Source organism: Pelophylax lessonae (assembly GCF_965119305.1).
Source record: "Pelophylax lessonae genome assembly, chromosome: 6".
Classification (NCBI taxonomy): Eukaryota; Metazoa; Chordata; class Amphibia; order Anura; family Ranidae; genus Pelophylax; species Pelophylax lessonae.
The window spans coordinates 33775720-33803542 of NC_138773.1; the positions used below are offsets into that span (position 1 = coordinate 33775720).

Consider the following 27823-nt stretch of genomic DNA (forward strand, 5'->3'; position numbering starts at 1 on the left):
CCTCATCTGCTGATCATCCCGGAGATGCGCCCTTGTGGACAGATTGCATTGCTGCCTTGTCTTAATGTAAGTCCCAACAGCAGGCTCTATCCAAGGCAGTAGGTTCAACCGTTCGGAAACCTCAAGCCCCTAACTCAGAAACTCATATGCACCAGACACTAGCACAAAGCCTTATAGAAACTCAGCAGTAGTAGAGCTTTACTTCGCATTGACCGGTGTTTCCACTGGTCATTTGGAGAGACCTGGAATTGGGCAACATGACGATTAGTTAGCACAATTTTTGTCATGGTCTATGCCAACTATAATATACTGATTTAACTCATCCTGGTGGAGTGGTTGCTATACTTAATCAAGGTTAATGCCTCTACGTATATGGGTTGTGCAACCAACAATGGAGAAGGGTACTTGGCGCCAAGCTACTCCCGTCTACTGATCATCCTGAAACTTTTATGATGGAAACCATAATGGTTCCCCTTTTCCTCTAGGGCCCTTGTGAAGTAGCACAGACAATACAAATGGCTCTTGAGGACAGGTTGCATTGCTGTCTTGTCCCAGGTCCCATCCTCCAACCCTGAGTAAGCCAGCAGTTTGTAGGCCATATATTCAACCAGAATTTAGCAGAGAGCACATTAGGGAACCAAAAGTAGGAGACCTTCACCTTTTATGGACCTTATTTATGGTCTTCATATATTTACAGTTCAACTATGTGGTCACCAGACTAATGTAGGTCTCCATTTGCAGGGTGAGAAGTCGTTTTTCCTGCTGCCGGGTGAGAGCCTAGAAGAGGGAATCCAAGATGTCTACATCCTATCCGAGGAGGAAGGATTGGTGCTCAGAGCCCTGCAGGTCCTGGAGGAGAAAGATGAGGTAACGTAGTATTTTTATAGATTTTATTTCTATTCAGATGTCCAGAGCCTCACTATTGTCCATTATTTCCTGCCAGGATGGGAATGTTGTTGAGCGGAAGCCTGGTGACCGCTGGATGATTCGAGGCCCGGTGGAGTATGTGCCACCAGTGGAGGTGGAGGTTATAATTAGGAGGGACTCTATACCTTTGGATGAAAATGAAGGCATCTACGTACGAGACATCAAGACTGGAAAGGTGAGAATAGCTGGTAGCAATCTTTGTTGTCATCACTAATTGCAGGTCCCATTCGTCATTCATAAACTTGTGTGTGTTTTTTTTTTTTTTTTAAACTTTGTATAGAACTGTCTTCTAGTTTTGGGCAGCATGATGAAGCTTTGTCAAGTTTTTATTGCTGTATGTGTCTCCATTACAGAGATTCAACCTCTCTTCCTGTCCTATTCACAACGCTGTCACCTGGACAGGAAGTGGGATGAAATCTCTCCAATACTGTAGGAACAGAACAGCAATTCTTATTTGTAAAGGGCTAGAACCTACATAAGGATTCTCTGTTTCCCATTGGATGTTACTCCTTACTTTCTGTATGAGCCACAAAGTTGTCACCATACTGGGATCTGTGGATAGTCTACTTGGCCATAGACCACAAAAAAACGTTGAAAAATCTTAAGGCCCGTACACACGTAGCGAATGTCGGCCGTAAATATTCGGCCGCCGAACGATCGGCTGATTGTCGGCTTGTTAGTATGTTGTTTCCGACAACCGACAGCAAATTTTCGGCCGAACAGAATCTGGCGTGCAGACTTTAAAATTTTTGTTGGCCGTCACCAGAACGGCCGATTGTTCGCCAGTCAGTACAGAATTCGGCCGACAAACAGCAGATTAGCAAGACTGGGCATGCTCAGAAAAGAAAAAACACACGGAAAGTTAACCATCACATGACATCACTTCTGCAGTCGGCTGTTGTTGGCCGACAAAATTTATGTGCAGTCTTTAGCACTTTTCAACTGACAGGACATCCCTGGACAAAAGACAGCTGATCGTTCGGCCGACATTCGGTACGTGTGTACGGGGCTTTACCCTCCCCGCTGTGTCCCAAACTGAAAAAGCAAGTTCTAGCTGGAGTTAGTGTGAATGGTAACCGACACAACATCTGGACATTGTAATGACAGCAGTGCAGTCATGCATTTTCATTTAGTAGCTTATCGAAACAACTTCGGAGTATCCAGAAGATGCCCTAGCATCCATAGCCACACAGGTAGCACACACACCTTCATCTAATCACCATAGAATGTGTCAAGGCAGATACTGATTATCCAAGAATTGGATGGAAGGTGTGAAAGTTGCGGACCTGCCCTGTTGAGTTGCATAATCCATGGTGGCTGGAAGTCTGAGCATGTGTCAATCCTTCTAGTCATGTATGCAGACTTCTTCACCCCAAGGATGGGATGATGTAACTAGAATGGGGGGTTCACAACTTTTTACACCTTCCATTTAGTTCTTGGGCAATCAGTATCTGCCTTGACACATTCTATGATGATTAGATGAAGGTGTCTGTGCTACCTGTGTGTTAATAAATGTTGGGGTATCTTCCAGACACTCGAAGAGGCTTGAAGAAGTTACAGAACAAGTCCAGATGAATGTGATGACTATTTCTAGCTAGCTTTGGTTGATGTTCCCATCTTGCTCAGGTCCACTTTTACCCCTCAACACGTGCAGTATGACTCCATATGATCACTGACTACCTCCTACACATAAGAGGTTCAGCTGTTGTCACTCCACTCCAGCGGACAGGAATAGCTCAAAGTAGACCACAAGATAAATCCCGCCACTGCTGAGTCCTCTGGAGTTACCGGTGTAACTGATCACTCAAACAGATTTTTTATACAATATAATATTATTACTATTTTTTTTTTTTTTTTTTGCATGATTAAATTTATGGGCCACAGTTTGCTACTTTATAAAAAGACACAAAATCCTCTTCACAGCTGATGCTTTATTGTAATTGACTGACTGTGTGGAATCCCAGTAATCGCCAGTTAATCCTGGTCATTCACAGTAGTAACAGCTGCAGCTACAGTGAGGAAAAAATATTAAACCACAAAAAACAAATGGCAGTTATACAGAACTCTAAGGCTAGGTTGGCACTTGTGCAGTGAGGAAACAAAAAGGGAAAATGCACATGTTGCGCATTGGGTTGCTGCAATGAAATGAATTCCTAATGGCACCATACGCACTTTGCCAATGCACATGCTATGGCGCACCACAATGCATACTACCACACTACTGTGTGTTATGGTGCGCTGCTTAACCACTTTAAGACCGGGAGGATTTGCCCCCTTAAGGACCAGGCCCTATTTTGTGATTCGGCACTGCGTTACTTTAACGGACAATTGCGCGGTCGTGCGATGCTGTACCCAAACAAAATTTACGTCCTTTTTTTCCCCCAAAGAGAGCTTTCTTTTGCTGGTATTTGATCACCTGTGCGATTGTTTGTTTTATTTTTTGCGCTATAAACAAAAAAAGAGCGACCATTTTGAATAAAACAATATTTTTCACATGATGCTATATGACCTTCTCAAAAAAATGTAAAAATCTAATTTTTTGTAACATTTTAGGCCAATTTGTTTTCTGCTACATATTTTTGGTAAAAAAAATCGCAATAAGCGTATTTTGATTGGTTTGCGCAAAAGTTATCGCGTCTACTAATTACTGGAAAGATTTGTCTTTTCTTTTTTTACTAGTAATGGCGGCGATCTGCTATTTTTTGCAGGACTGTGACATTGCGCCAGACAGATTGGACCCCTGACTGCCATTTTTGACACTTTTGGGGGGACCAGTGACATTACTATAGTAATCAGTGCTAAAAATATTCACTGTTACTGTAATAATGACACTGGCAGGGAAGTTAACACTATGGGCGATCAAGGGGTTAAATGTGAGCCTAGGGCAGTGATTTTAACTGTGGGGGGCGTTGTTTCTGAAATGACCATAGAGATATGTGATCCTATATAGAAGGATCACAGGCGCTCTGTGATAATTTCAGGGAGAAGGGCGGTCGGCTGTGTTTACAACAGCTGACCGTCCTCTGTCAGCGGGGAACGATCGCGGGTGTCAGGCGGCAATCTGCGTTACCTGACATACGCATCAGCTTTTCTGCTGACGAACGGGGGCGGGAGTGCGCCGCCGACGACACGCGATAGCCCCCTAGCCTCCTGAGAGGCTATGCTCAATTCCATGCCAGACCCTTACAGAACAACATTCTGTCTACACGGACTGGTCTGTGTCTCTGGTACCAAGAGTACATCAGAGTCTGAATTGGTGGTTGTTGACCAGGTATCTGGAGAAAGGGAAATCCTTTCTTCTAGTGACCTGGAAAGTGGTGACTACAGAGGCCAGTCTCTCCGGCTGGGGAGCAGCGGTTCTGGAGGAAGCCACTGTCAAGGGAAAATGGTCTTGGGTAGACAGACGTCTCCCCATCAACATTCAGGAAATCCGAGCAGTCAGGCTTTGAAATACTGGACGTCCTGGACGTCCAAACTTCGGGGTCACTGCGGGGTGCAATCCGACAATGCCAAGGCATGGCTTATGTCAACCATCAAGGAGACACAAGGATTTAGACAGCCCAGAAAGAGGTGGATATCATCCTGTCCCGGGCAGAGGAGTTTGTGCCATGCCTGACAGCAGTGTTTATTCCAAGAATAGAGAACTGGCAAGCAGATTTCTTGGAGCCATCAACAGATGTTTCCAGGGGAATGGTCCTTACATCCCAAGATTTTTTAATCAATCTGCCTACGCTGGGGGGGTCCCAGACGTAGATCTGTTGGCAACCAGTAATTCTGGTAGCTCCTGCATGGCCGAGGAGGGTTTGTTATGCACAAATCTAAAGGTTGGCAGTGACGAGGCCTTGGGTTCTTCCACTGCATCCGGACCAGTGTTGCCAACCGTCCGTATATTTACGGACAGCCCGTAAAATCAGGGCACTTTTCTCCTGCCCGTAAATGCCCGTAGCAGGAGAAAAGTGCCCGTGACAAATGGCTGCGATTGGCTGGGTTCGGAACTGCACATGCGCAGTTCCGGAAATGCCTGAGATGATCCGATCTGTCATTTCCTGGAATCTGGATTCAGCGGAGCGAGCGAGCGAGCGGGCGGGTGGGCGGGCGGTACCCTGGCCAGGGGGGTGGGTCTGGCTGCTGTCAGAAGCTCTGCGGCACGCCTACTTGTTATAAGGTGCGCCGCCGCCATGGCTCGAGTTGAGTGCGGATGATGTCATGGCGCATTTCCCGGCCGCCACACCACCGCCAGGCGCCAGAATTTAAAAAAGCAGGAGCCCCAAGCTGCAGTTGAGCAGGCGGAAAGCAGAATATGGAGCCTTGTGTCGTGGTGCCGGAGTGTTGACTGTGCTGCAGGACGGAGTCGACGGACATCATCGCATCCATCCACAGTCACAGAGGGAGTCATCATGGACACCAGCTCAGGCAGGCACAGGTCGCATTATGTGTTAACACAGGCAGCTGAACTTCAACTGCCTGTGTTAACACATAATGCAGCAGATAGATTTAGTTTGTGTAGATGGGATGGACCTGGGTTAATGTATATTTCAGTCATTTATTTTACTAAAAAGAATGTTTGCTCTGCCTCTGGCAATGTCAGAGCTGAAGACAATGTATTGTATTAGAAAGGAGCTTTTAAGCTACAATGTAAAACCATTTTCAAGCAATCATTAGGCTTTTAAATTGGGAAAGTGGTTTAACAATGCCCAGAGAATAACTTTAATTTAAAAGCCTAATGCTTGCTGAAAAATTGTTTTACATTGTAGCTAAAAGAGGAAGTAAAGTCCCCCAAAAAAACGAGGAAAAAAAAAGCCCTTTAAAGAGAAAGGCATAATGCGCTTACTAGCTCATGAAGTACTTACCTTAAAACAAAGCCCCCGCCGTGCCGCCACCTCAGCGACAGGACGGCGACATGTCCGGCCGTCCTGCTTCCGGGTTAGCATCCTCCGGCCATCTGATTGGCCGGAGGCGCGATTACATCACTCCCGCGCCTGCGCGCGGGAGCCGCCATTCACGGCACTGAGCTCTGAAGGAACGGCATGGGTGGCCGTTCCTTCAGAGCGCCTGCGCTGATGATGTCATCGGCAGTTTGCACTGTAAATATCTCCTAAATGGTGCACCCGCTTACATCAGAGACCCCCTTAAATCAACTTAACTTAAACACATTGCTAATAGCACTATCTACATGTTTATAGTTTAATTATTCATATTTGCACGGTTTAGCACTGAAAATGGTGCCGTCCGTAAAAATTTGGCTTTCTGCCAGTAAATTTCACTCCGGGGGGTTGGCAACACTGATCCGGACCTGCTCTCTCAATGTCCAATATTCCACCCTGCTGTACAGTTTAGCTTCCTCAAAGCAGGGATAGATATGAAATTAGCCTTGAGCACTATTAAAGGGCAAATTTCAGCCTTATCGGTTTTCTTCCAAGAACCAATAGTTTCCCATTCGTTGGTTCAGACCTTCGTCCAGGGAATGTTATGTTTGCTTCCACCTGTGAAGCCACCATTGTGTCCTTGGACTTAAATTTGGTGCTGGCAGTTTTACAAAAACAGCCTTTTGAACCTCTGGGGCAGACTCCCCTGGTTCGTTGGACCAGAAAATTTGTCGTTTTGATTGCGATAACTTCAGCTAGAAGGGTATCGGGACTAGCAGCTCTTTTTTGTAAAGAGCCATTCTTGATTTTTCGTCAAGATAGGGTGATTTTACGTCCACACCCATATTTTTTGCCCAAGGTGGTGTCTGCCTTTTATTTGAATCAGGACATTATACTACCTTCCTTTTTTCCAGATCCTCGCTCAGAGGAGGAAAGTTTATTTTTTTTTTTTTTGCATTCTCTTGATTTAATGTGTGCACTTAAGTTTTTTAATTAGAGAAATCGGCTCGGATTCGTAAGATCGAGAGCTTGTTTGTGCTGCCAGAAGGGCCCAAGAAAGGGTTGGCAGCATCTAAGTCTGCGATTTCTCATTGGATTCACCAGGTTATTACCCAGGCGTATGAGTTAGTAGGAAAGGTTACACCTTTTCCTGTAAAGGCACATTCTACCAGAGGAGTAGGTGCCTCTTGGGTACATTGCCATCAAGCCTCTATGGCTCAGATTTGCAAGACCTCGACCTGGTCGTTGGTGCATACGTTCACTCGTTTCTATCGAGTGGATGTTAGGTCCCAGGAGGAATCTGCATTTAGCCACATTGTTAGTGTTCTGCAGGCAGCCGTGTGATCCTTTTGGTGATCAGATGGCGGTCTTTTTTGGTGTTCCCCTCCCCTCAGATGCATTGCTTTAGGACATCCCATATGTTATGATTTTAGGGCTCTGTGTCCCGTGATGTACGTACGATAAAGAAAATGGGATTTTCCCTACAGCTTACCTGTAAAATCCTTTTCTTGGAGTATATCGTGGGACACAGAGGTCCCTCCCCTCTTCTGTGGGGACTTTATTGCTTGCTACAAAATTGAGGCACTTCCTGTGTGGTAGGGGTTATATAGGGGGACATCCTTTCTGATTGGTTACCAGTATCCTTCATCTGAAGGTGGCTATATGTTATGATTTAGGGTTCTGTGTCCCTTGATGTACTCCAAGAAAAGGATTTTACAGGTAAGCTGTAGGAAAAATATTATTTTTTCACCTGATGTGTTTTTCCTTTAAAATTAATTGAAGCACATTAAAAATCATGTCAATGTGCCAACATGTGTTAGCATACGTTGTCAGCCCTTATACGCAAGCACTGCAATGTATGTCTGAGTATCATAATGCACATCCAAACTCATCAAGCAAAGATGGTATTCCAGAATTCTAGGTTCACACTTCTCTGCTGTGCTGCATTGTTGTTCCACGTGCACTAAAGTGAATATTTTCCACACATTAACATGCTTTGCATTTGTCTAATCATTCAAGAAAATGGGCTGGCAATGCAATTAAATGTCTCAGAAACCTGCACTTTTTCTGCCAAGGTGTGTCGGGGTGCCTTTTTAGACTTGTGGTAATCCAACACAACAGTGTGAATCTATGAAAATGGAAATTTTAACTTGACTATATCTAAAACGAAGTCCCCGTTCACATCTGGCCGATTTGACATGCGGTTTGACATGTCAAGTCGCATGCCAAATCAGAGCCTATTGCCGGAAACTGCACTGTCTGAATCCGTGTGACGCAGACTTTGTGGCACCACACCGATTCCCAAAAGTAGTTTCTGCACTACTTTTGGCTACTTCGGGGGCGATTTCAACAGACATCAGTGCATGAACCCACACATATGTTTTTCAAATCGCCCCCCGAAGTCGGACTGAAATGGGGTTATGAAATTGTGCAAGTTCAGCTGAACTCGCACGATTTCAAACCCATCCTCAGTGTGAATGAGGGCTAAAAAAAAAAAATTGTATGGGATTAACGATTGTCAGTGTCGCCTCCATCCGTCTGTCAGATCCAGACTTTCATGGTCTGGGCGTCCTTCACCAGTATAGGGGTAAGGCTCGGTTCACGCTGTTTCTATCTGACTTTCAGTGATATTTATGTAGTGCTACTTGGATGTGGTTTGCATATTCTATGGGGCCGAAATCATGCTGGCATCACACTACAGTAGTACATCAACCTTTTCCGAAATCCCTTCCTGCTAAGTCACGTTGAGGTGAACGGACAGCATTGAAAACAATTTCTATTGTCATGCGATTCTGTGCGAATCAAGATATACCTGAAATAACACCTGTGAACTAGTCTAACCCATCGCCAGGGGGTTAGTGTTCACCCTCCTGGCACCTTGAGTGGAGAGGACAATCCTAGTCATGACTTTTTGGAACTTCGCAGAATTTGTAATCTAGTCCATCCCCATGGTTTCACATTCAGTAATATAAATCTGCCTTCCAGGTCCGTGCCGTGGTAGGGCACACATATATGCTGACCCAAGACGAGGAGCTGTGGGAGAAGGAGCTGCCTGCCAATGTGGAGGCTCTGCTGGCCTCTGGCAAGGACCCAGTGGCTGACCGGTCTGAAAGAGGGCGGCAAACCCAGGAGACCGAGCCACGTGACAAAACAAGGGCCGTCACCTACCGCGTACCACACAACGCTGCTGTGCAAGTCTACGACTACCGTGAGAAAAAAGCCAGGTAAGCTAGTGTACAAGGGTTACTCCTATTAAAATATTGGTTTCAGATGGGCTAATCCTTTAAATAACTTATTGCCTGGCTAAGCAGGACTTTCATAAGGCCTCTAGACAGGAATGCAGCCTCTTGCCAATCATTTTAGATGTTAAATGCTTGAACTCTGCCTCCCTGAGCTCTACATCTCTACATGTGTAATGCCTCAAGTGGACCATAGTGGGGGGCAAAGCCAGTGAGAGAATATTTTGATGCATCGGGAGTAAGCATATTTAGATTGAAGAGATTGGTGGGCGGGGATAGGAGCCCCTGGACTGCAGAATGTTGGTGTTCCAGTATGTCAGGTTATTGGCATAATCTACCTGTTTTTATGAATAAAATACAAATTATCTCTACCTGACTTTCCAGCTTTGTTGACTTACAACTGCCACTTAAAAGGTCTCCCACAACTGCCACTTAAAAAGTCTTACACTCTCACCAATAGATGTACTTGTGTTTTACATGGCAATGAACACTAAGGAAGGCGAGGAAGTGCCAGAAATACCCAACAGGGTTATCTGACTGCTAAGGTCCCTGCAATATGAATTTTCCTGATATCATCATCAACCCTTATCTGAAAAAAACAGTATTAGTAAGGCTCAGCTTTGATCTAATTGCACTCTCCTTTTCCTCCAGGGTGGTGTTTGGCCCAGAGTTGGTGATTCTCGGCCCAGATGAGCAGTTCACAGTGCTCAGCCTCTCTGGAGGGACCCCCAAACGCTCTAACGTCATCAAGGCCATCTGCCTTCTCCTTGGACCAGACTTCTGCACCGACCTTATCAATATAGAGACCGCCGACCATGCCAGGCTCCAGATCCAGCTTTCCTACAACTGGTGAGACCCCGATTGTCCCTAAAAGTATGGAGCAATTATGTCATAATGTTACCATGTTCTAATTGGCGGTTCTCTGAATACATTTCCCATCATACAGGCATTTTGAAATAAAAGACAAGTTGGATCCTGCTGAGGCTTCTAAGATTTTCAGTGTACCCGATTTTGTGGGTGACGCATGCAAAGCCATCGCCTCCCGTATCAGAGGAGCCGTGGCCTCTGTGCAGTTCGATGACTTCCACAAGGTAAGTGAATGGCTGCCTGGCTTGGGGTTATTCACATGGTGTATGTGTCAGCTGCCTGGCCTGGGGTTAGTCAATATGCAATTGTTTTGTTTTGGGATCCCCACAAGTCGGGGTGTCATTTTATCCTGAGACCTGGAATATTTGTGAGTCATTGTTCTGGGAGAACCAGGGTTAGAGTGTAATTGTTCTGAGAACCCAAGGGTTAGGTTCATAGTTTTGGGACCCCAGATGTCAGGATCTCATTGTTCTACGAGCCCCAAGGGTCAAGGTGTCATTGTTCTGAGTCCCCAGATGTCAGGATGTTCTTGTACTTATACCTTGAGTGTCAAGGTGGCATTTTTCTGAAACCGCAGGGGTCAGTGTGTCAATATTTGGGACCCTAGATGTCTGTGTCATAATTCCTAGACACTGAGTTTCAATGTGTCATTGTTCTGGGAGCCCCAAGAGTCATGGCGCCTTTGTTCTGGGAGCCCCAAGAGTCATGGCGCCATTGTTCTGGGAGCCCCAAGAGTCGTGGCGCCATTGTTCTGGGAGCCCCAAGAGTTGGGGTGTGTTTATACTGGGACCCCGAGTGCAAATTTTCTGGTAATCTGAAAGTTAGGGTGCCATTGTCCTGGGACCCCAGCATTACGTCATTATTTTGTGACCCTGGGTGTCTGCAAGTCATTGTCCTTTGACCCCTGAATGTCGGTTTGGGAGCCCCAGTTGCCATGTGTCCCCCAATCCCTAGCACCATCTAGTGGCTTATTTATATAACTCTCTCACACAGAACTCCAACAGGATCATCTGCTCAGCTGTGTTTGGATTTGATGATTCAGTGAAGATCCGAAGCTCCTTCAAATTCCCACAGAACAATCTGGTCATCACCAGCGTGGACATTCAGTCAGTGGAGCCAGTAGACCAGCGCACCCGAGACGCACTGCAGAAGAGCGTCCAGCTGGCTATAGAGATCACCACCAACTCCCAAGAGGCAACGGCCAGGTGAGAGCACACTGGGACATGTAGTTCCACAACACCAAGAGAGCCAAGATGACTTTTGTCATCAGGAAAGGAAGTGAGGGGAAATCTCCGAAATGGGGACTCCGACAGCAGCAAAACCTGACAGAGGTTGCCACCTATTTCCACCTAATCCAAAGTACCGGAGTATTGTTGAGTACCTGTGTACTGTTGCACACTGCATACATCCAGCAGGTGGTGCTGTTAGGTTTTCTGCAAAGCAGGAAGTGCTGAGACAGCGTGGTGTGGTGTGGAGTTTGTTGGGAGCTGCAAAAGAGACCCTCACTGAGACCCCCCACTGAGACCGTGGGTGACCCGGGGGACCAAGAACGGTGGCGGGTGACCCGGAGACGGAGTGCGGCGGCAGGCGCAGACCACCGAGGGGGCAGAACGGGAGTGACAGCGGGAACGGGAGGTAACAGGTGTCTGTTGACAGGAAAGGTGGTAGGTGAAAACTACTGACTGGAGGGGGAGTGTGACAGGGAAGAGGCGGGAGCAGTGGGTAGCAGGCTGACCAAAAGAAGCTGCTGACAAGTGTCAGTTTTCAGGGGCGGCTGAGCAGAAGCAGAGAGACGTATATAGAAAAGACCGACTGACTGTGTGTAGTGGGGACGCTGGCTGAGGAGGGGGTGGTGTGAGCAACTGAGTACTACTGAGTATTGTTGCGTGACTGATTATTCTTCTCCTCAGTCTTCACAAAATAATTGGGGGGGGATACAGTAACCCAGAGTGTAATGTTGAAGTTAATAACACGTCACAGGAAGCACCCTCATGGTTAACAGACAGACTCATAACTAAACTCGAAAAATGTAGCATAAATAAGTCACCAGGACCAGATGGCTTACACCCGAGGGTCCTTAAGGAACTCAGTCAGGTGATAGCCAGACCATTGTTCCTAATTTTTATGGACAATCTACTGACGGGAATGGTACCAGCTGATTGGAGAAAAGCCAACGTGGTACCAATAGTTAAAAAAGGGCCGAGACCTATCCCTGGAACTACAGGCTGGTTAGCCTAACATCAGTAGTCTGCAAGCTATTGGATGGGATAAGGGACTTTATACAAGATTTTAGTGATGAAAACTGTATTATTAGTAGTAATCAGCATGGATTCATGAAAAATCGTTCTTGCCAATCCAATCTACTAACCTTCTATGATGAAGTGAGCTGCCACCTAGATAAAGGAAAGCCTGTGGATGTGGTGTATCTGGACTTCGCAAAGGCATTTGATAAAGTTCCCCACAAACGCTTACTGTACAAACTAAGGAAGGTAGGTATGGACCATAAGGTGAGTACCTGGATAGAGAACTGGCTCCAGGGGAGAGTCCAGAGGGTGATGATTAATGGGGAGTACTCGGATTGGGCGGGTGTGGAAAGTGGGGTCCCCCAGGGTTCTGTCCTGGGACCAATCCTGTTTAATTTATTCATAAATGATCTAGAGGAGGGGATATCCAGCACAATCTCCGTATTTGCGGACGATGCTAAACTAAGCATGCCAATATCTTCTATGCAGGACCTGGAAGCCTTACAAGCGGACCTGAAGAAAATAACGGGGTGGGCAACTACATGGCAGATGAGATTTAATGTTGAAAAATGTAAAGTAATGCACTTGGGTGCCAGAAGTACGAACGTAAATTACTCGCTAGGGGGGGAATCCAAGATGGAAAAGGACATGGGGGTCCTAGTAGACGACAAGCTCAGCAGTGGCATGCAATGCCAAGCCGCTGCAAGCAAAGCCAACAGAATACTGGGATGTATAAAAAAGGGGATTCACTCCAGAAATAAAGAGATTATTCTCCCACTCTACAAGACTCTGGTCTGGCCACATCTGGAGTATGCTGTCCAGTTCTGGGCACCGGTCCTCAGGAAGGATGTGCTGGAACTGGAGAAAGTCCAGAGAAGGGCAACAAAAATAATTAGGGGAATGGAGGACATCGGCTATGAGGAAAGACTACAAGCACTGAACTTATTCTCTCTGGAGAAAAGACGATTGAGGGGGGATATGATATCAATGTACAAATACTGTACTGGCGACCCTAGCATAAGGAACAAACTTCTCAGTGGGAGGGAATTTAAAAAGACACACGGGCATTTACTAAAATGAGAAGAGAAGCGGTTTAACCCTAAACTGCGTAAAAGGTTCTTTACTGTCAGAGCAGTAAGGATGTGGAACTCTCTTCCACAAACAGTGGTATCAGCAGGGAGCATTGATAGTTTAAACTATTAGATGGGCACCTTAAAGACCACAAAATACAGGGGTATACAATGTACAACATTCAGGGGTATACAATGTATGGTTAACAGCAAACACACACAACACATCATAGGTTGAACTGGATGGACTGATGTTTTTTTTTCAACCTCACTAACTATTTAAATAGAACAAAATATTTTTGTATGAAATGTAACCTAAAAAATAATTAGGGAAAAAAATTGATGTTCAACTCTGTGCATACATCTGATATAATTTAAAAAAGCAGATTTATGATCTACCAATGCACAACAACGTTCCATTGATCTATGGCCATGCTGGGACTTATAGTCCCACAGCTGCCAGAAAGCTTGTCTTATGTGTAACTCAAAACAGATTACTAACTTGGCACATTAAACCTTCTGTGTATGCGGAAAACATGCCTCGAATGACCCTGAACCAAAATAGATACAGGAAATTGAATTTGCAAGGACTGCATTAGAACAAAGCAGAACAATGCACAACCATGAGGCCACCTAGTGGGCACTGCATAGAACAACAGAGAAAAAAAAAACAAAAGCAGTGCTACCTAGTGGATGCTGCATAGAACAACAAATTGCACTTTTCCACTGCAAGTACCGGCTCGGCTCCACTTGGCCCTGCTTGGCCCGGTTTGGTTTTCCGCTGCATGGTATGGTGTTGGAACAGTTTGGTACGGTTTGCTTTTCCACTAAAGTACTAAAGTAAGTGGGTGGGATAACAACGATTCTCTGACCAATCAGTGGCTAGTAGTGACAAACAGTCAAGGCTGCATGCAAAGGGGGGATATGCATATTGTGGGATATGGTACCGATACGCCCCTCTTGGAACCACAACGGAGGTGGTACTGTTTAAGCGAGCCGTACCGTTCGGTTCCATGCAGTGGTAAAGCGCCACCGTACCGTACCGAACCGTTCCTACACCGTACCATGCAGTGGAAAAGCACAAAAGCGAGCCATGCAGTGGAAAAGCACCAAAAGAGAAACCCCAACCACAGTGCCACCTTGTGGCTATTATCTAGAACAGGGGTCTCCTAACAATGGGCCGGGTTACTGTCATTCAGACTTTAGGTGTGCTGGACTGTGGCCATTTGGATTAAAACATTTTCCTGGTGTCAGTGGGAGTAAACAATGCATCTTTGGTAATAGGGGGGAGGAATAGTGCCCCATTGTTGGTGTCAATAGGAGACATTGGGCCCCTTTTGCAGATGTCAGTCGCAGAAATGATGCCCCATTGTTTGTATCAGAGGGAGGACAAGTGTCCAAAGGGCCGAATAAATACAAGCAAAGGCCCCGGGCCACAGTTTGGAGACCACTAATCTAGAACAATGAAGTGCACAATTAGCAAAAATGTATCCTCAGTGTGGCCTTGTGACACTAAGAAAGCAAAATAGGTCCACAGTGCCACCATGTGGGCATTTTGTAGATTTAAAAAAAGAGGAAAATACTCCCACGGTGCCTGTTAGATGTGCTTTTGCCATATAATGGTAGAAGAATGGATTGCACAGTACAATATATATTTTTAATCCAAGACTTCTGTAGAGCAGTGTGTGTGTAGGTATGCATAGTAAGCTGTATATATCTCTGTGCAGACATGAAGCAGAACGTTTGGAACAAGAGGCAAAAGGTCGCCTGGAGCGCCAGCGTATCACAGATCAAGCTGAGGCAGAGAAGGCCCGTAAGGAGCTTCTAGAGCTGGAAGCCCTCAGGTAGGTGGACGTAGGAGGACCTGATGTATTGACGGGTGAACTGATGTAGCCTCATTGGTTCTATGCTGATCTGCTATCTGTTTTTTTGGGGCGAGGGAATGAGTGTTTAGTATAACTGAAATTCTTTGCACCAAGACGCTTAGGACAATCTGTTGGCCATTTTGATGGCTAATTGCTATTAAATCTTTGATCCTTCTCTTTGTGCCCCTCTGGAAAAGGATTCACTTTGATACCAGGGGCCTAACTTCCCTGAGTTAGAGGTTAAGCTATACCCACCTGCTATGCCCCTGTCTGAAGGGAATGCCCCAGTGGTGAATAATGATGCCCTATTGGAAAGCAGGTGGGCGGCCTATAACCACTTCACCTCCAGAAGATTCACCCCCCCCCCTCCTTCCTGTCCAGGCAATTTTTTGCAAAACGGCACTGCGTTGCTTTAACTGACAATTGTGCGGTCATGCAACGCAGTACACAAATGAAATTTGTAATTTTTCACCACAAATAGAGATTTTTTTTTTTTTTGGTGGTATTTGATCACCTCTGCGGTTTTTTTATTTTTTGCGCTATAAACAAAAAAATTGCCGACAATTTTGGGGAAAAAAAAATATTTTCCGCTATAAAACATAACCAATAAAAAATGTAAAATGTTTGCGCTATAAAAAAAAAAAAAATAATAATATATTTTCCCAATAAAAATGTAAAAAATCTGATTTCTTCATCAGTTTAGGCCAATGTGTATTCTGCTACATATTTTTGGTAAACAAAATCCCAATAAGTGTATATTATTATTATATTATTATAATTATTATATTATTGTATATTGATTGGTATGCGCATTAAAACATTTTAACCACTTAAGGGCCGCGGAAGGTTTCACCTCCTTAACGACCAGGCCATTTCTTGCGATTCCGCACTGCGTTACTTTAAACGGACAATTGCCCGGTCGTGCGACGCTGTACCCAAATAAAATTGATGTCCTTTTTTTTTTCCCCATAAATAGAGCTTTCTTTTAGCGGTATTTGATCACTTATGCAATTTTTATTTTATTTTGCGCTATAAACAAAAAATAGGAGCGACCATTCTGAAAAAAAAAAAAAAAAACAATATTTTTCACATTCTGCTATATAACATTCCCAATAAAAAAAAATTAAAAATCATTTTTTTCATCCTTTTAGGCCAATTTGTATTCTGCTACATATTTTTGGTAAACAAAATCCCAATAAGCGTTTATTGATTGATTTGCGCAAAAGTTATCGCGTCTACGACCTAGGGGAAAGATTTATGGAATTTTTTAGTTTTATATATTTTTTTTTTTTACTAGTAATGGCGATCAGGGAATTTTAACGGGACTGCGACATTGCATCAAATCTGACACTAGGTGACACTTTTTGGGACCAGTGACACCAATACAGTGACCAGTGCTAAAAACAAATGCACGGTCACTGTACTAATGACACTGGCCGGGAAGGGGGGTTAACATCGAGGGCAGGGAAGGGGTTAACATCAGGGGAGATCAAAGGGTTAAGTGTGCTCCTAGGGAGTGCTTACTAGCTGTGTGGGGGATTGCTTAACTGGAGGGAGACAGATCTGTGTTCCTGCTTAGCAGAAATTCAAGATCTCCATCTTCCTATCTGACAGAACGGCGGTCTGCCTTGTTTTCTGCTTCTTCACTGAACGATCGGCGGGTCCCGGTGGACAGTGCGTCCGCTGGACCCGCTGATTGGCTCCCGCTGTGTCCAATCAGAGCGGAAGCAGGTCGCCGGCGGTGCGTGCGCCCCAGACCCAGCGCACAAGCCGATGTACGGGTTCACACAGGAGGGCCGCCCTGCTGCAGTATATCTGGGTAGGGAGGTGCTTAAGTGGTTAAATCATGATTTAAATCGACTTGATTTGAATGAAATCCACCCTGCGTACTGCACATGCACAGATCATCGGAGGCATTATCAGATGATCAGCACTATTCAACAGAACACTGCCTCCTCTCCTGGACTGAAGTGGCTTACTCTGATTTCACTGCACACTGTGAGCTTCTCACAATGTTCATTAGAAGCTGCAGCAAGTCTGATAGAGCTCCGCCTCTTTGCCTGCCTGGAGGACGTCCGGTATCATTAACCACTTGCCGACCGCCCACCGCACATATACTGCGGCAGGCTGGCTCGGCTGAGCAAATCGCCGTACCCATACGTCGCTCCTCGGGAGCGAACATGGAGGGGCGCGTGCCGATATGCGAGAGGGGAAGCTGATCTGCGGGGCCGGCGGCCGCGATTGCTGCTTGGGCACCCGCGATCGCTACCAGGGAAGACAGAACGGCGGTCTGCTGTTGTAAACCGCTATTCTGTCAGCAATGAACACATGGCTCCTGTGATCCTCCCATTTAGGAACACGGGTCTCTGTGTTGATCCAATAAGCCCCCCCCCCAACAGTAGAAAACACCCCCTAGGCTCAAATTTAACCCTTTGATCGCCCCTGGGTCAACCCCTTTCCTGCCAGTGTCATTACAGTAACAGTGCATACTTTTAGCACTGATTACTGTAGTAATGTCGAAGGAACTGGGAAGAGCATTTCAAGCTGGACTTTGTTGGCACGACAACAGGACACCATGTCATAAAAGTTCTATACTTTTATTTGAAAACATTTAAAATTAAATTGCAAAAATATACAAAACATTATTAAAAAAAATAAATGGTCTGACAACCATTACCAGTGAATCCCACCCTACCACACAGTTCAAAGTATAAAACGCAACCCAAATACAGGACCGTATATTTCTCAATAAGCGCTTATGTGGTAGAACTCCATAAAGAGATCTATTCCAATGGTGGGTTCATATGGTCGCGATGGCGTTCTCTACATGTTTCGTGCTGTAGTAATGTCACTGGTACCCCCAAAAGTGTCAATAAAGTCAGTCAGGGGTCCGATCTGTCCACCGCAATCTCGCTAAAAATCGCAGATCGCCGCCATTACTAGTAAAAAAATTTAAATAAATAAAAATGACATAAATCTTTCCCGTAGTTTGTAGATGCGATAACCTTTGCGCAAACCAATCAAAATACGCCTATTGGGATTTTTTTTTTTTACCAAAAATATGTAACAGAATACAAATTGGCCTAAAATTATGAAAAAATTACATTTTTATTTTTTTTTATTTTTTATTGGGAATGTTATATAGCAGAATGTGAAATATATATATATATATATATATATATATATATATATATATATTTATTTATTTTTTTTTTTTTTTTTTTTTTTTTTTTTTTTTTTTCAGAATTGTTGCTCCTTTTTTTTTTTTTTTTTTATAGCGCAAAAAATAAAAATCGCACAGGTGATCAAATAGCACCAAAAGAAAGCTCTATTTGTGGGGAAAAAGGACGTCAAATTTATTTGGGTACAGCATCGCATGACCGTGCAATTGTCAGTTTAAAGTAACGCAATGCCGAATCGCAAGAAATGGCCTGGTCATTAAGGGGGGTTAAACCTTCCGGTCCTTAAGTGATTAAAATGTTTAAATAAAAGGCAGAACACGATTAATTAAAAAAAAAATAAAATAAATTATTCATAAATAAAAAAGTAACTTTAAGGAATGATAGGGGCAAGGCATGAGCAAATAGCACTGCATGGTAATCCATCTGAGGAAGGAGCGTATGGTGGGAGGTTATTGATGGCGGGGGGGGTTATTGATGGCGGGGGGGGTTATTGATGGCGGGGGGGGTTATTGATGGCGGGGAGGTTATTGATGGCGGGGAGGTTATTGGTGGCGGGCAGGTTGTTGATGGCGGGGAGGTTGTTGATGGCGGGGAGGTTATTGGACCTCGATAACCGATCGATGGTTAGGCAAGCGTTGTGTAAATCCCGGATTGTACGTTTTATCGCAGGGAAGTGATTCCAGTGACTGCCAATACATCCGATAAACCTTTACATTGCTCCTTTAAGGGGAACGATCGTCCTTTATAAGTATCATGATATATAAACATGAATCGTCTAAAAGAGTCAGTCATTCCAAATATATTTTAGTCATCGGTGGAGCCTGGTGAGCCCGGCCTGTAACTTCTTATATGTCCTGGATGCTCCAACAGTGAGATTTCCGCGCTCTGCTCCTGCACACCTGTTCCCACCCAACTTTTGTGTGTTAAAGACTTTTTTATATTATGGCTTATAATTCCTACCTCAACTATGGTGTGCTGGGTAGGAGGGATGTACAAGGGCTGCATTAGAACCCAATAGAGCGAAGCACAACCGCAAAACACTGCACAGAACAACAAAGAAAAAAAAAAAAAACACGCACACTGCCACCTAGTGGGTGCTGCATGAAATGACAGAGAGAAAAACCCAATCACAGCGCAACCTAGTGGTTGGTGTAAAGAACAAAAGAAGAGCACAATTAGCAAAATTTCAGCCCAATGACACCTAGTGGCTGCTGTACAGCACGAGGAAAGCAAAACAGGGCCACAGTGCCACCTTGTGGGCATTTTATAGAACAAAAGAGCAAAACCCTTCCACAGTATTTTTTAGATGTTCTACTGCCATCTAAGGATAAGGGTGTAAAATACTTTCTCTTTTCTTTTTTTTTTTTCTTTTTCCAAATAGTTCTAAAGCCTAAACCTTTGTTGTTATCTTAATACATTCTTTGCATTAAGGTAAAATATGTTTTAGGAATCGCATTTTGCCTAACACCCCCCCCCCCCCCCCCCCCTTGAGCCCCAAGCCCTCACTTCCGGGTCTCACTCGCTTTGCTGGGGCACCGGGAGTCATTGTTGAAGTAGTTCTAAAGCCGAAACATTTTTTTTTTTCCTTTAATACATTATTTACATTAAGGTAAACAAGGTTTAGGCATCGAATTTGGCCTCTCACCCCCCCCTCCCCCGAGCCCTAATTTGATCCAGTGCTGTGCACGTCTGCAGCTCTTCTCTCCCCTCACTTCCGGCCCTCACTAGCTTTGCTGGGGCACCGGGAGTCATTGGTGAAGTAATTCTAAAGCCGAAACATTTTTATTTATTTTTTTTAATCTTAATACATTCTTTGCATTAAGGTAAAAAATGTTTAGGCATCAAATTTGGCCTCTCACCCCCCCCCCCCCCCAGCCCTAATTTGATCCAGTGCTGTGCGCGTCTGCAGCTCTTCTCTCCCATCACTTCCAGGTCTCACTAGCTTTGCTGGGGCACCGGAGCCATTGGCTCCCAGTGCTGTCAATCAAAGCCCGTGACTCGGGGGGCAGAGCAGAGTCCTGCTGTCTGTGTCAATGGAAGCAGCATCGGGACTCGGGAACTCAAAGCCGCTTCCCATGGGGGCACTGGACAGGGAGGAGGGGCCAGGAGCGCCAGCTGGGGACCTGCGAAGAGTTGTTTTAGGGCCACTCTGTGCAATTTCTTTGCACGGAGCAGGTAAGTATAGAGATGCTTGTTATATTAAAAAAAATAATTCTTCCTTTTACAATCACTTTAGGTCTTCTGTAGAGCAGTGTGTAAATATGCACCCGAGTCTGGAACAAGAGATTTGGGGTGTTTGCATCTGTAAGGGGGCTCGTGATTGGTTTGATGTTGGTGCTAAACTATGCAAGTCCCTGTCCCACTTCTTGTCCAATAGGACAACAATCCACCTGTTGTTGGTTTCCTCCCCCATATTGCGTCAGACTCCTGGCTGTAGGCTGGCTTACAAAATCTCTGGCTATAGGCCACTTGCAAGAAGTAAGAAAGTAATGTCCACACTTAAAGCATTTTCCGCACTTTACTATAACTTCTCAAAGATGGCCTTGAACATCTGATTTCACATTTCACATTCTGAAAGAACTGTTTGGCGAGGAATACCACACATAGGAGAAGCTTCTATAGCTGCCATTTAGGTGCAGAATGCCAGCACATAATCTGTAAGCCATCTTACTCCTATACATCCTATCCTTGGGAGCACCACAGAGATGGGACAACCTTCCCCTGTATGCCAAGTCAGAATTCAGCTTCCTTCACTGAGTATTCAAGGTGTCCTCATTAGTATACCATTTGCTCACAATGTCCCTTCCATAGTGCTGCCCAGTTGGGGACACAATTATTTGCAGGCTTTACCACTACTTACATAAGAGGACTCTGGCCTGGCCTAAAAGGCCTTTTGCACCCCATTCATGGCCCACAGCAGAGCATAAACAGTCAGGGTAACTACGGCCTTCCTTCTGTGCTCTGTTCCACCTCACCTGGGACTTCAGCCCTGCAAAGTGCCCTTTTTGGATCAGCTCTGTGTAAGACTACATGTTAGCAGCTTTGGGGTTTCCATACCTCCTCTAACTAAGGATCTAGCTAAGGATCATATACAGTGGGTACGGAAAGTATTCAGACCCCCTTAAATTTTTCACTCTTTGTTATATTGCAGCCATTTGCTAAAATCATTTAGGTTCATTCTTCTTCCTCATGAATGTACACATAGCACCCCATACTGACAGAAAAACACAGAATTGTTGACATTGTTGCAGATTTATTAAAAAAGAAAAACTGAAATATCACATGGTCCTAAGTATTCAGACCCTTTGCTGTGACACTCATATATTTAACTCAGGTGCTTTCCATTTCTTCTGATCATCCTTGAGATGGTTCTACGCCTTCATTTGAGTCCAGCTGTGTTTGATTATACTGATTGGACTTGATTAGGAAAGCCACACACATGTCTATATAAGACCTTCCAGATCACAATGCATGTCAGAGCAAATGAGAATCATGAGGTCAAAGGAACTGCATGAAGAGCTCAGAGACAGAATTGTGGCAAGGCACAGATCTGGCCAAGGTTACAAAAAGATTTCTGCTGCACTTAAGGTTCCTAAGAGCACAGTGGTCTCCATAATCCTCAAATGGAAGACGTTTGGGACGACCAGAACCCTTCCTAGAGCTGGCCGTCCGGCCAAACTGAGCTATCGGGGGAGAAGAGCCTTGGTGAGAGAGGTAAAGAAGAACCCAAAGATCACTGTGGCTGAGCTCCAGAGATGCAGTCAGGAGATGGGAGAAAGTTGTAGAAAGTCAACCATCACTGCAGCCCTCCACCAGTCGGGGCTTTATGGCAGAGTGGCCCGACGGAAGCCTCTCCTCAGTGTAAGACACATGAAAGCCCGCATGGAGTTTGCTAAAAAACACCTGAAGGACTCCAAGATGGTGAGAAATAAGATTCTCTGGTCTGATGAGACCAAAATAGAACTTTTTGGCCTTAATTCTAAGCGGTATGTGTGGAGAAAACCAGGCACTGCTCATCACCTGTCCAATACAGTCCCAACAGTGAAGCATGGTGGTGGCAGCATCATGCTGTGGGGGTGTTTTTCAGCTGCAGGGACAGGACGACTGGTTGCAATCGAGGGAAAGATGAATGCAGCCAAGTACAGGGATATCCTGGACAAAAACCTTCTCCAGAGTGCTCTGGACCTCAGACTGGGCCGAAGGTTTACCTTCCAACAAGACAATGACCCTAAGCACACAGCTAAAATAATGGAGTGGCTTCACAACAACTCCGTGACTGTTCTTGAATGGCCCAGCCAGAGCCCTGACTTAAACCCAATTGAGCATCTCTGGAGAGACCTAAAAATGGCTGTCCACCAACGTTTACCATCCAACCTGACAGAACTGGAGAGGATCTGCAAGGAGGAATGGCAGAGGATCCCCAACTGAGCAAAGGGTCTGAATACTTAGGACCATGTGATATTTCAGTTTTTCTTTTTTAATAAATCTGCAACAATGTCAACAATTCTGTGTTTTTCTGTCAGTATGGGGTGCTATGTGTACATTCATGAGGAAGAAGAATGAACCTAAATGATTTTAGCAAATGGCTGCAATATAACAAAGAGTGAAAAATTTATGTGGGCCCTCAACCCACCCATTACTGCAGTAGAGGAGGGATTTCTAAAAGGGAGCGAACATCCAATTACAGCTTTCCCCTTTTACCATACAATATACAGAGCCATCTAGTGGCAGACAAGCTAACTGCACCTGCCTACACACCCAACTTTGTGTCAAAGACCCTTATTTATGGCCTTATTTATGGCTTTGGCCCTTTTTTGGCTGGATAGGAGGAATGGCTGACCAAAGGAGGAAACATTTATTTTTGTACACATGAACCTAGCAGTTATAAGCATACTATAAATCCTATGGTTTTTACAGACCGGGTTGGGTTTAGCTTTCTTGGGCATGGATGTGAAATTGAGGTGATGTTTTTGTCCTCTGTTACTAGCACGGGGGTGGAGAGCACAGGAGCAGCCAAGGCTGAAGCCCAGTCCAAGGCAGAAGCAGCGAAGATTGAAGGCGAAGGAGCTGTGCTGCAAGCCAAACTGCGGGCCGAGGCTCTGGCCATCGAAACGGTAAGTGGAGTGCCCTCTTGGGACACGAGGCTAAAAGTTTTTAACATAACTGAAGCTTGGCTTTTGTCTCCGATGTGTGCGGCATACAGGAGGCGGAGCTTCAGCGTTTGCGCCAGGCCCGCGCGGAGGAGCTGAAATACCTGCAGGAGAAGAATAAGCTGGAGATTCAGAAGGAGATGGAGGTTGCCGAAATATCTGTGAAGAAATTCAAGGGAATGATGGAAGCCATTGGAGCAGATACAATCAGGGACATCGCGCTGGCTGGACCGGAGCTACAGGTGAATGAACGGCAGCCATATTTTATTGCAATCCTCTGTCAATTTTTTGGACTCCCTCCTTTTTTTTTTCCCTCCTTCTGAGTTTTGTCTTATTTCTCCATCTCTGTGTTCATCAGAAAAGAGAACCAGTCACGTCCAGGCTTTTTGAAAGAATATTTTACCTTAAATCTTTGTAACTGTGCAGGCTGACATGAAAACATGTATTTTGCCCCACTGTCTCCTGGCCTCTGAGTTTACATAACTAATGAAATAACAGAACCCCATACTTGTTCTCTTTATGTAGACCTTTCCATGACAAGCCTGCACAAGGCCGACTACAACTGGTTCTCTTAACCTCTGCCTCTGTCAGGCATCGTTGTTTTGTTCTGTTGTCATCCGCTGTGATCTGCATCCTTGTATTTGTGGTCCATTTCTGTCCTAGGTCCCCCTTTTTAGCCCTCTGTCTACGTGTCAGTTCTCTGTCTTTGTTGTTCCCCATCGTTTTGCCTTCTTTGTTTTATTTTTCCATCAGCCAATCTATCTTGGTTTCTGCCTTCCCATCTCCTTCGATCTGTTCTGCCTCCCTTCTTGGTTTTTTACATCCATCTCCTTCCATCCTTTCTCCTTCCCTTCACCTTGGTTTCTGACCTCCATCTCCTTGCATGCCTACATCTTTCTTTCTGCTCTCCATCTTGGTTTCTGGCCTCTGTCTCCTTCTATTTTTCTTTCCTCCTGACCCAATCTTGATTTCCGACGTCCATCTCCTTCCATCTTTCCTCTTGCTATCCATCCAGGTTTCTCCTTACATCTTTTTCCTGCCTCCATCTTGGTTTTCGGCCTATTTCACTTTCTGTATTTCCTCCTGTCTTCCATCTTGATTTCTGACATCTACATATTTCCTCCTGCCTATCACTTTGGATTCTGACCTCCATCTCCTTCCATCCCTACATCTTTCCTCCTGCCCTCCATCTTGGTTTTTGATCTCTATCTCCCCGTCTTTTTTCTTCTGCCCTCCATCTTGGTTTCTGACCTCCATCTCCTTGCATGCCTACATCTTTCTTTCTGCTCTCCATCTTGGTTTCTGGCCTCTGTCTCCTCCTATTTTTCTTTTCTCCTGACCCAATCTTGATTTCTGACGTCCATCTCCTTCCATCTTTCCTCTTGCCATCCATCCAGGTTTCTCCTTACATCTTTTTCCTGCCTCCATCTTGGTTTTTGGCCTATTTCACTTTCTGTCTTTCCCCCTGTCTTCCATCTTGATTTCTGACATCTACATCTTTCCTCCTGCCTATCACTTTGGATTCTGACCTCCATCTCCTTCCATCCCTACATCTTTCCTCCTGCCCTCCATCTTGGTTTTTTACCTCTATCTCCCCGTCTTTTCTTCTGCCCTCCATCATGGTTTTTGGCCTCTGTCTCCTTCCATCTTTCCTCCTGCCACCCAATCTTGGTTTCCGTCCTCCTTTCAAATTTCAATTTTCTGACCTCGATCGCTCCTCTTGCTCTCCCACCTTGGTTTTTGACCTCCATCTCTGTCCACAACCCCCCCCCCCCCCCAAATCTTTGCTTTTGTCCTCCATCATGGTTTCTGGCCTCTGTCTCCTCCTATCCCTCCAAATGCCCCAATCTTGATTATGCCGTTGCCTCTTTCTATCTTTCCTCCTGCCACCCATCTTAGTTTCTGTCCTCCTTCTTTCATCTTTCTCCCTGCCATCCATCTTGGTTTCTGACCTCCTATCTACTGTCTTTCTGACCTCCATCCCCACATCTTTCCTTCTGCCCTCCATCTCCTCCCATCTTTTCCCCTGCCCTCCATCTTGGTTTTTGACCTCCATCATTCCCCTTGCCCTCCACCTTGGTTTCTGACCTCCATTTCCTTCCAAACCCCCCCCCCCCCCCCATCTTTACTATTTGCCCTCCATCATGGTTTCTGGCCTCTGTCTCCTCCTATCCCTCCAAATGCCCCGGTCTTGAATATGACCTTGCCTCTTTCTATCTTTCCTCCTGCCACCCATCTTAGTTTCTGTCGTCCTTTCATCTTTCTCCCTGCCATCCATCTTGGTTTCTCACCTCCTATCTCCTTTTCTTTCTTTCCTCTTGACCCCACATCTTTCCTTCTGCCTTCCATCTTTTCTTCTGCCCTCCATCTTGGTTTTTGGCCGCCATCATTCCTCTTGCCCTCTACCTTGGTTTCTGACCTCCATTTCCTTCCACCCACCCCCAGATCTTTACTTTTTGCCCTACATCATGGTTCCTGGCCTCTGTTTCCTCCTGCCCCCCCCCCTTGATTATGACCTTGTCTCTTTCCTCCTGCCACCCATCCTTGTTTCTGGCCTCCATTGCCTTCCATTTTTTTCTCCTGCCCTCCATTCTTATTTTCGGCCTCCAACTCCTTTCATCTTTCTTTCTGTCTCCACATCTTTGTTTGTGGCTTCCATCACCTTCCATTCTTTCTCCTGCCTACCGCAAACCCCCCCCCCCAATTTTCTTTGTGTTAATTTATCATCTCACCCTTTCTCTCCTCAGGTTAAGCTTCTGAAGGGTCTGGGGATCCAGTCCACCCTCATCACAGATGGCTCCACTCCCCTCAACCTCTTTGGCACAGCGACAGGCCTGCTTGGTCTTACCGCTAAGGCACTTCCAGAGAAAGATGAAGATGCATGAACCTAATGGCTCTTCCCCTTTTCTGTATCCAGCCACCTTTTTGTTCCTTTCTGTCCCCTACTGTCCGGTGGTCCCGACTGCTGTAGCCTCATAATGGCTTTTAAGGCTGTGACTCCTCCCCCACCCCTGAGCTACTCTCCAGGAGCGACCCACCTGTAATTAAAGGGTCCGTATAGGCAAACAATGAACACCTGCTCCATAGACTGCTATGTTTTATTCAGTAGGGTCTATAAAATAATTTAGCTCTTCAAGGCTACTATGACCCTCGTAATTGGCTTTTAGCCCAGAGCAACTAATTTGTTACCTCTTGTGACCACATTCTCCCACACTGCACTAGCGACTTCAAAGGGGGAAACCGTTTGCTAGAAGGGAGCAGATAGTTCTATCTTCAGATTGCTGTTAACCACCGGCCTGATGTAACAAATTCACAGGTAGGGGATGCATATTCTCAGTGTGGTCTATGTAGAGAACAGGTTAGGAGGCCAGCCATTTAGATGTCATAAGGGGAATTCCCTATTCGCAGTCTACATGCTGTTCGTTCATTCTGTGTTTGATGCCCTTGACTGATCTGCCTCTAGGGGAGCCAAAGAAATGGTGTACAGTGCCTAACGCAGTGTCTTTACTGTGATATTTATACAACGTGCCTTTTCACTTGTAGCGAGGGCTGTGTCTCACTGTCCCAGTCCCAATCAAAGCCCTGTCTGGGACAATATGGGTTCAATAAACCGTTTTCAATTCCCATGTCTTGTGTGCTGTGTGTACAAAATAATATCTGCTGCTGTGATCAAGTCTCAGATCCCTGACCTCTGTCTGAACTCTGTATGCAATCTCAATATCTTCCTCACCCTTCCCAGGTGCTTGTAACATGAAACTGTTAGAACGTTGAGGCTTAGTTAATCTTGGCAGGTGTGGATGGATCTAGAGGTCCCTCACTCTTGCTCGGTCTTCTCTCCATTGACACCAGTAAAACATTCCTACAATCGGCTTTGTTTGAAATAACAACTGGTGTGTAGGGGATGATGGAAATTTCATATCATTGTATATTATTTGTCTGTATGTAGATTCAATATAGGAGTGTGAGGGAATATATACACAATGCTCAACAAAATTAATGGAACACTTTGAAAACACATCAGATCTCAATAGGGTAAAATCTCATGCTGGATATCTATAGTGATATGGACTGGGTAATGTGTTAGGATATATACTGGTATGGACTGGGTAATGTGTTAGGATCTATACTGGTATGGACTGGGTAATGTGTTAGGATCTATACTGGTATGGACTGGGTAATGTGTTAGGATCTATACTGGTATGGACTGGGTAATGTGTTAGGATCTATACTGGTATGGACTGGGTAATGTGTTAGGATCTATACTGGTATGGACTGGGTAATGTGTTAGGATCTATACTGGTATGGACTGGGTAATGTGTTAGGATCTATACTGGTATGGACTGGGTTATGTGTTAGGATCTATACTGGTATGGACTGTGTAATGTGTTAGGATCTATACTGGTATGGACTGGGTG

At 45.2% G+C, this 27823-nt stretch overlaps 1 protein-coding gene across 1 annotated transcript in view; it reads left to right on the forward strand.

Annotated features, from left to right (window-relative positions):
- MVP (major vault protein) overlaps positions 1–26683 on the forward strand; it is a 46861-nt gene extending 20178 nt beyond the window's left edge. The window contains exons 7-16 of the mRNA XM_082261139.1: positions 742–867; positions 944–1102; positions 8778–9016; positions 9683–9880; positions 9978–10122; positions 10892–11103; positions 14939–15055; positions 23246–23372; positions 23462–23650; positions 26156–26683. Coding sequence (XP_082117265.1) covers positions 742–867; positions 944–1102; positions 8778–9016; positions 9683–9880; positions 9978–10122; positions 10892–11103; positions 14939–15055; positions 23246–23372; positions 23462–23650; positions 26156–26293 — 1650 coding nt within the window. The 3' untranslated portion in view covers positions 26294–26683. The remainder of the gene's footprint in view (positions 1–741; positions 868–943; positions 1103–8777; positions 9017–9682; positions 9881–9977; positions 10123–10891; positions 11104–14938; positions 15056–23245; positions 23373–23461; positions 23651–26155) is intronic.
- Positions 26684–27823: the final 1140 nt, after the last annotated feature.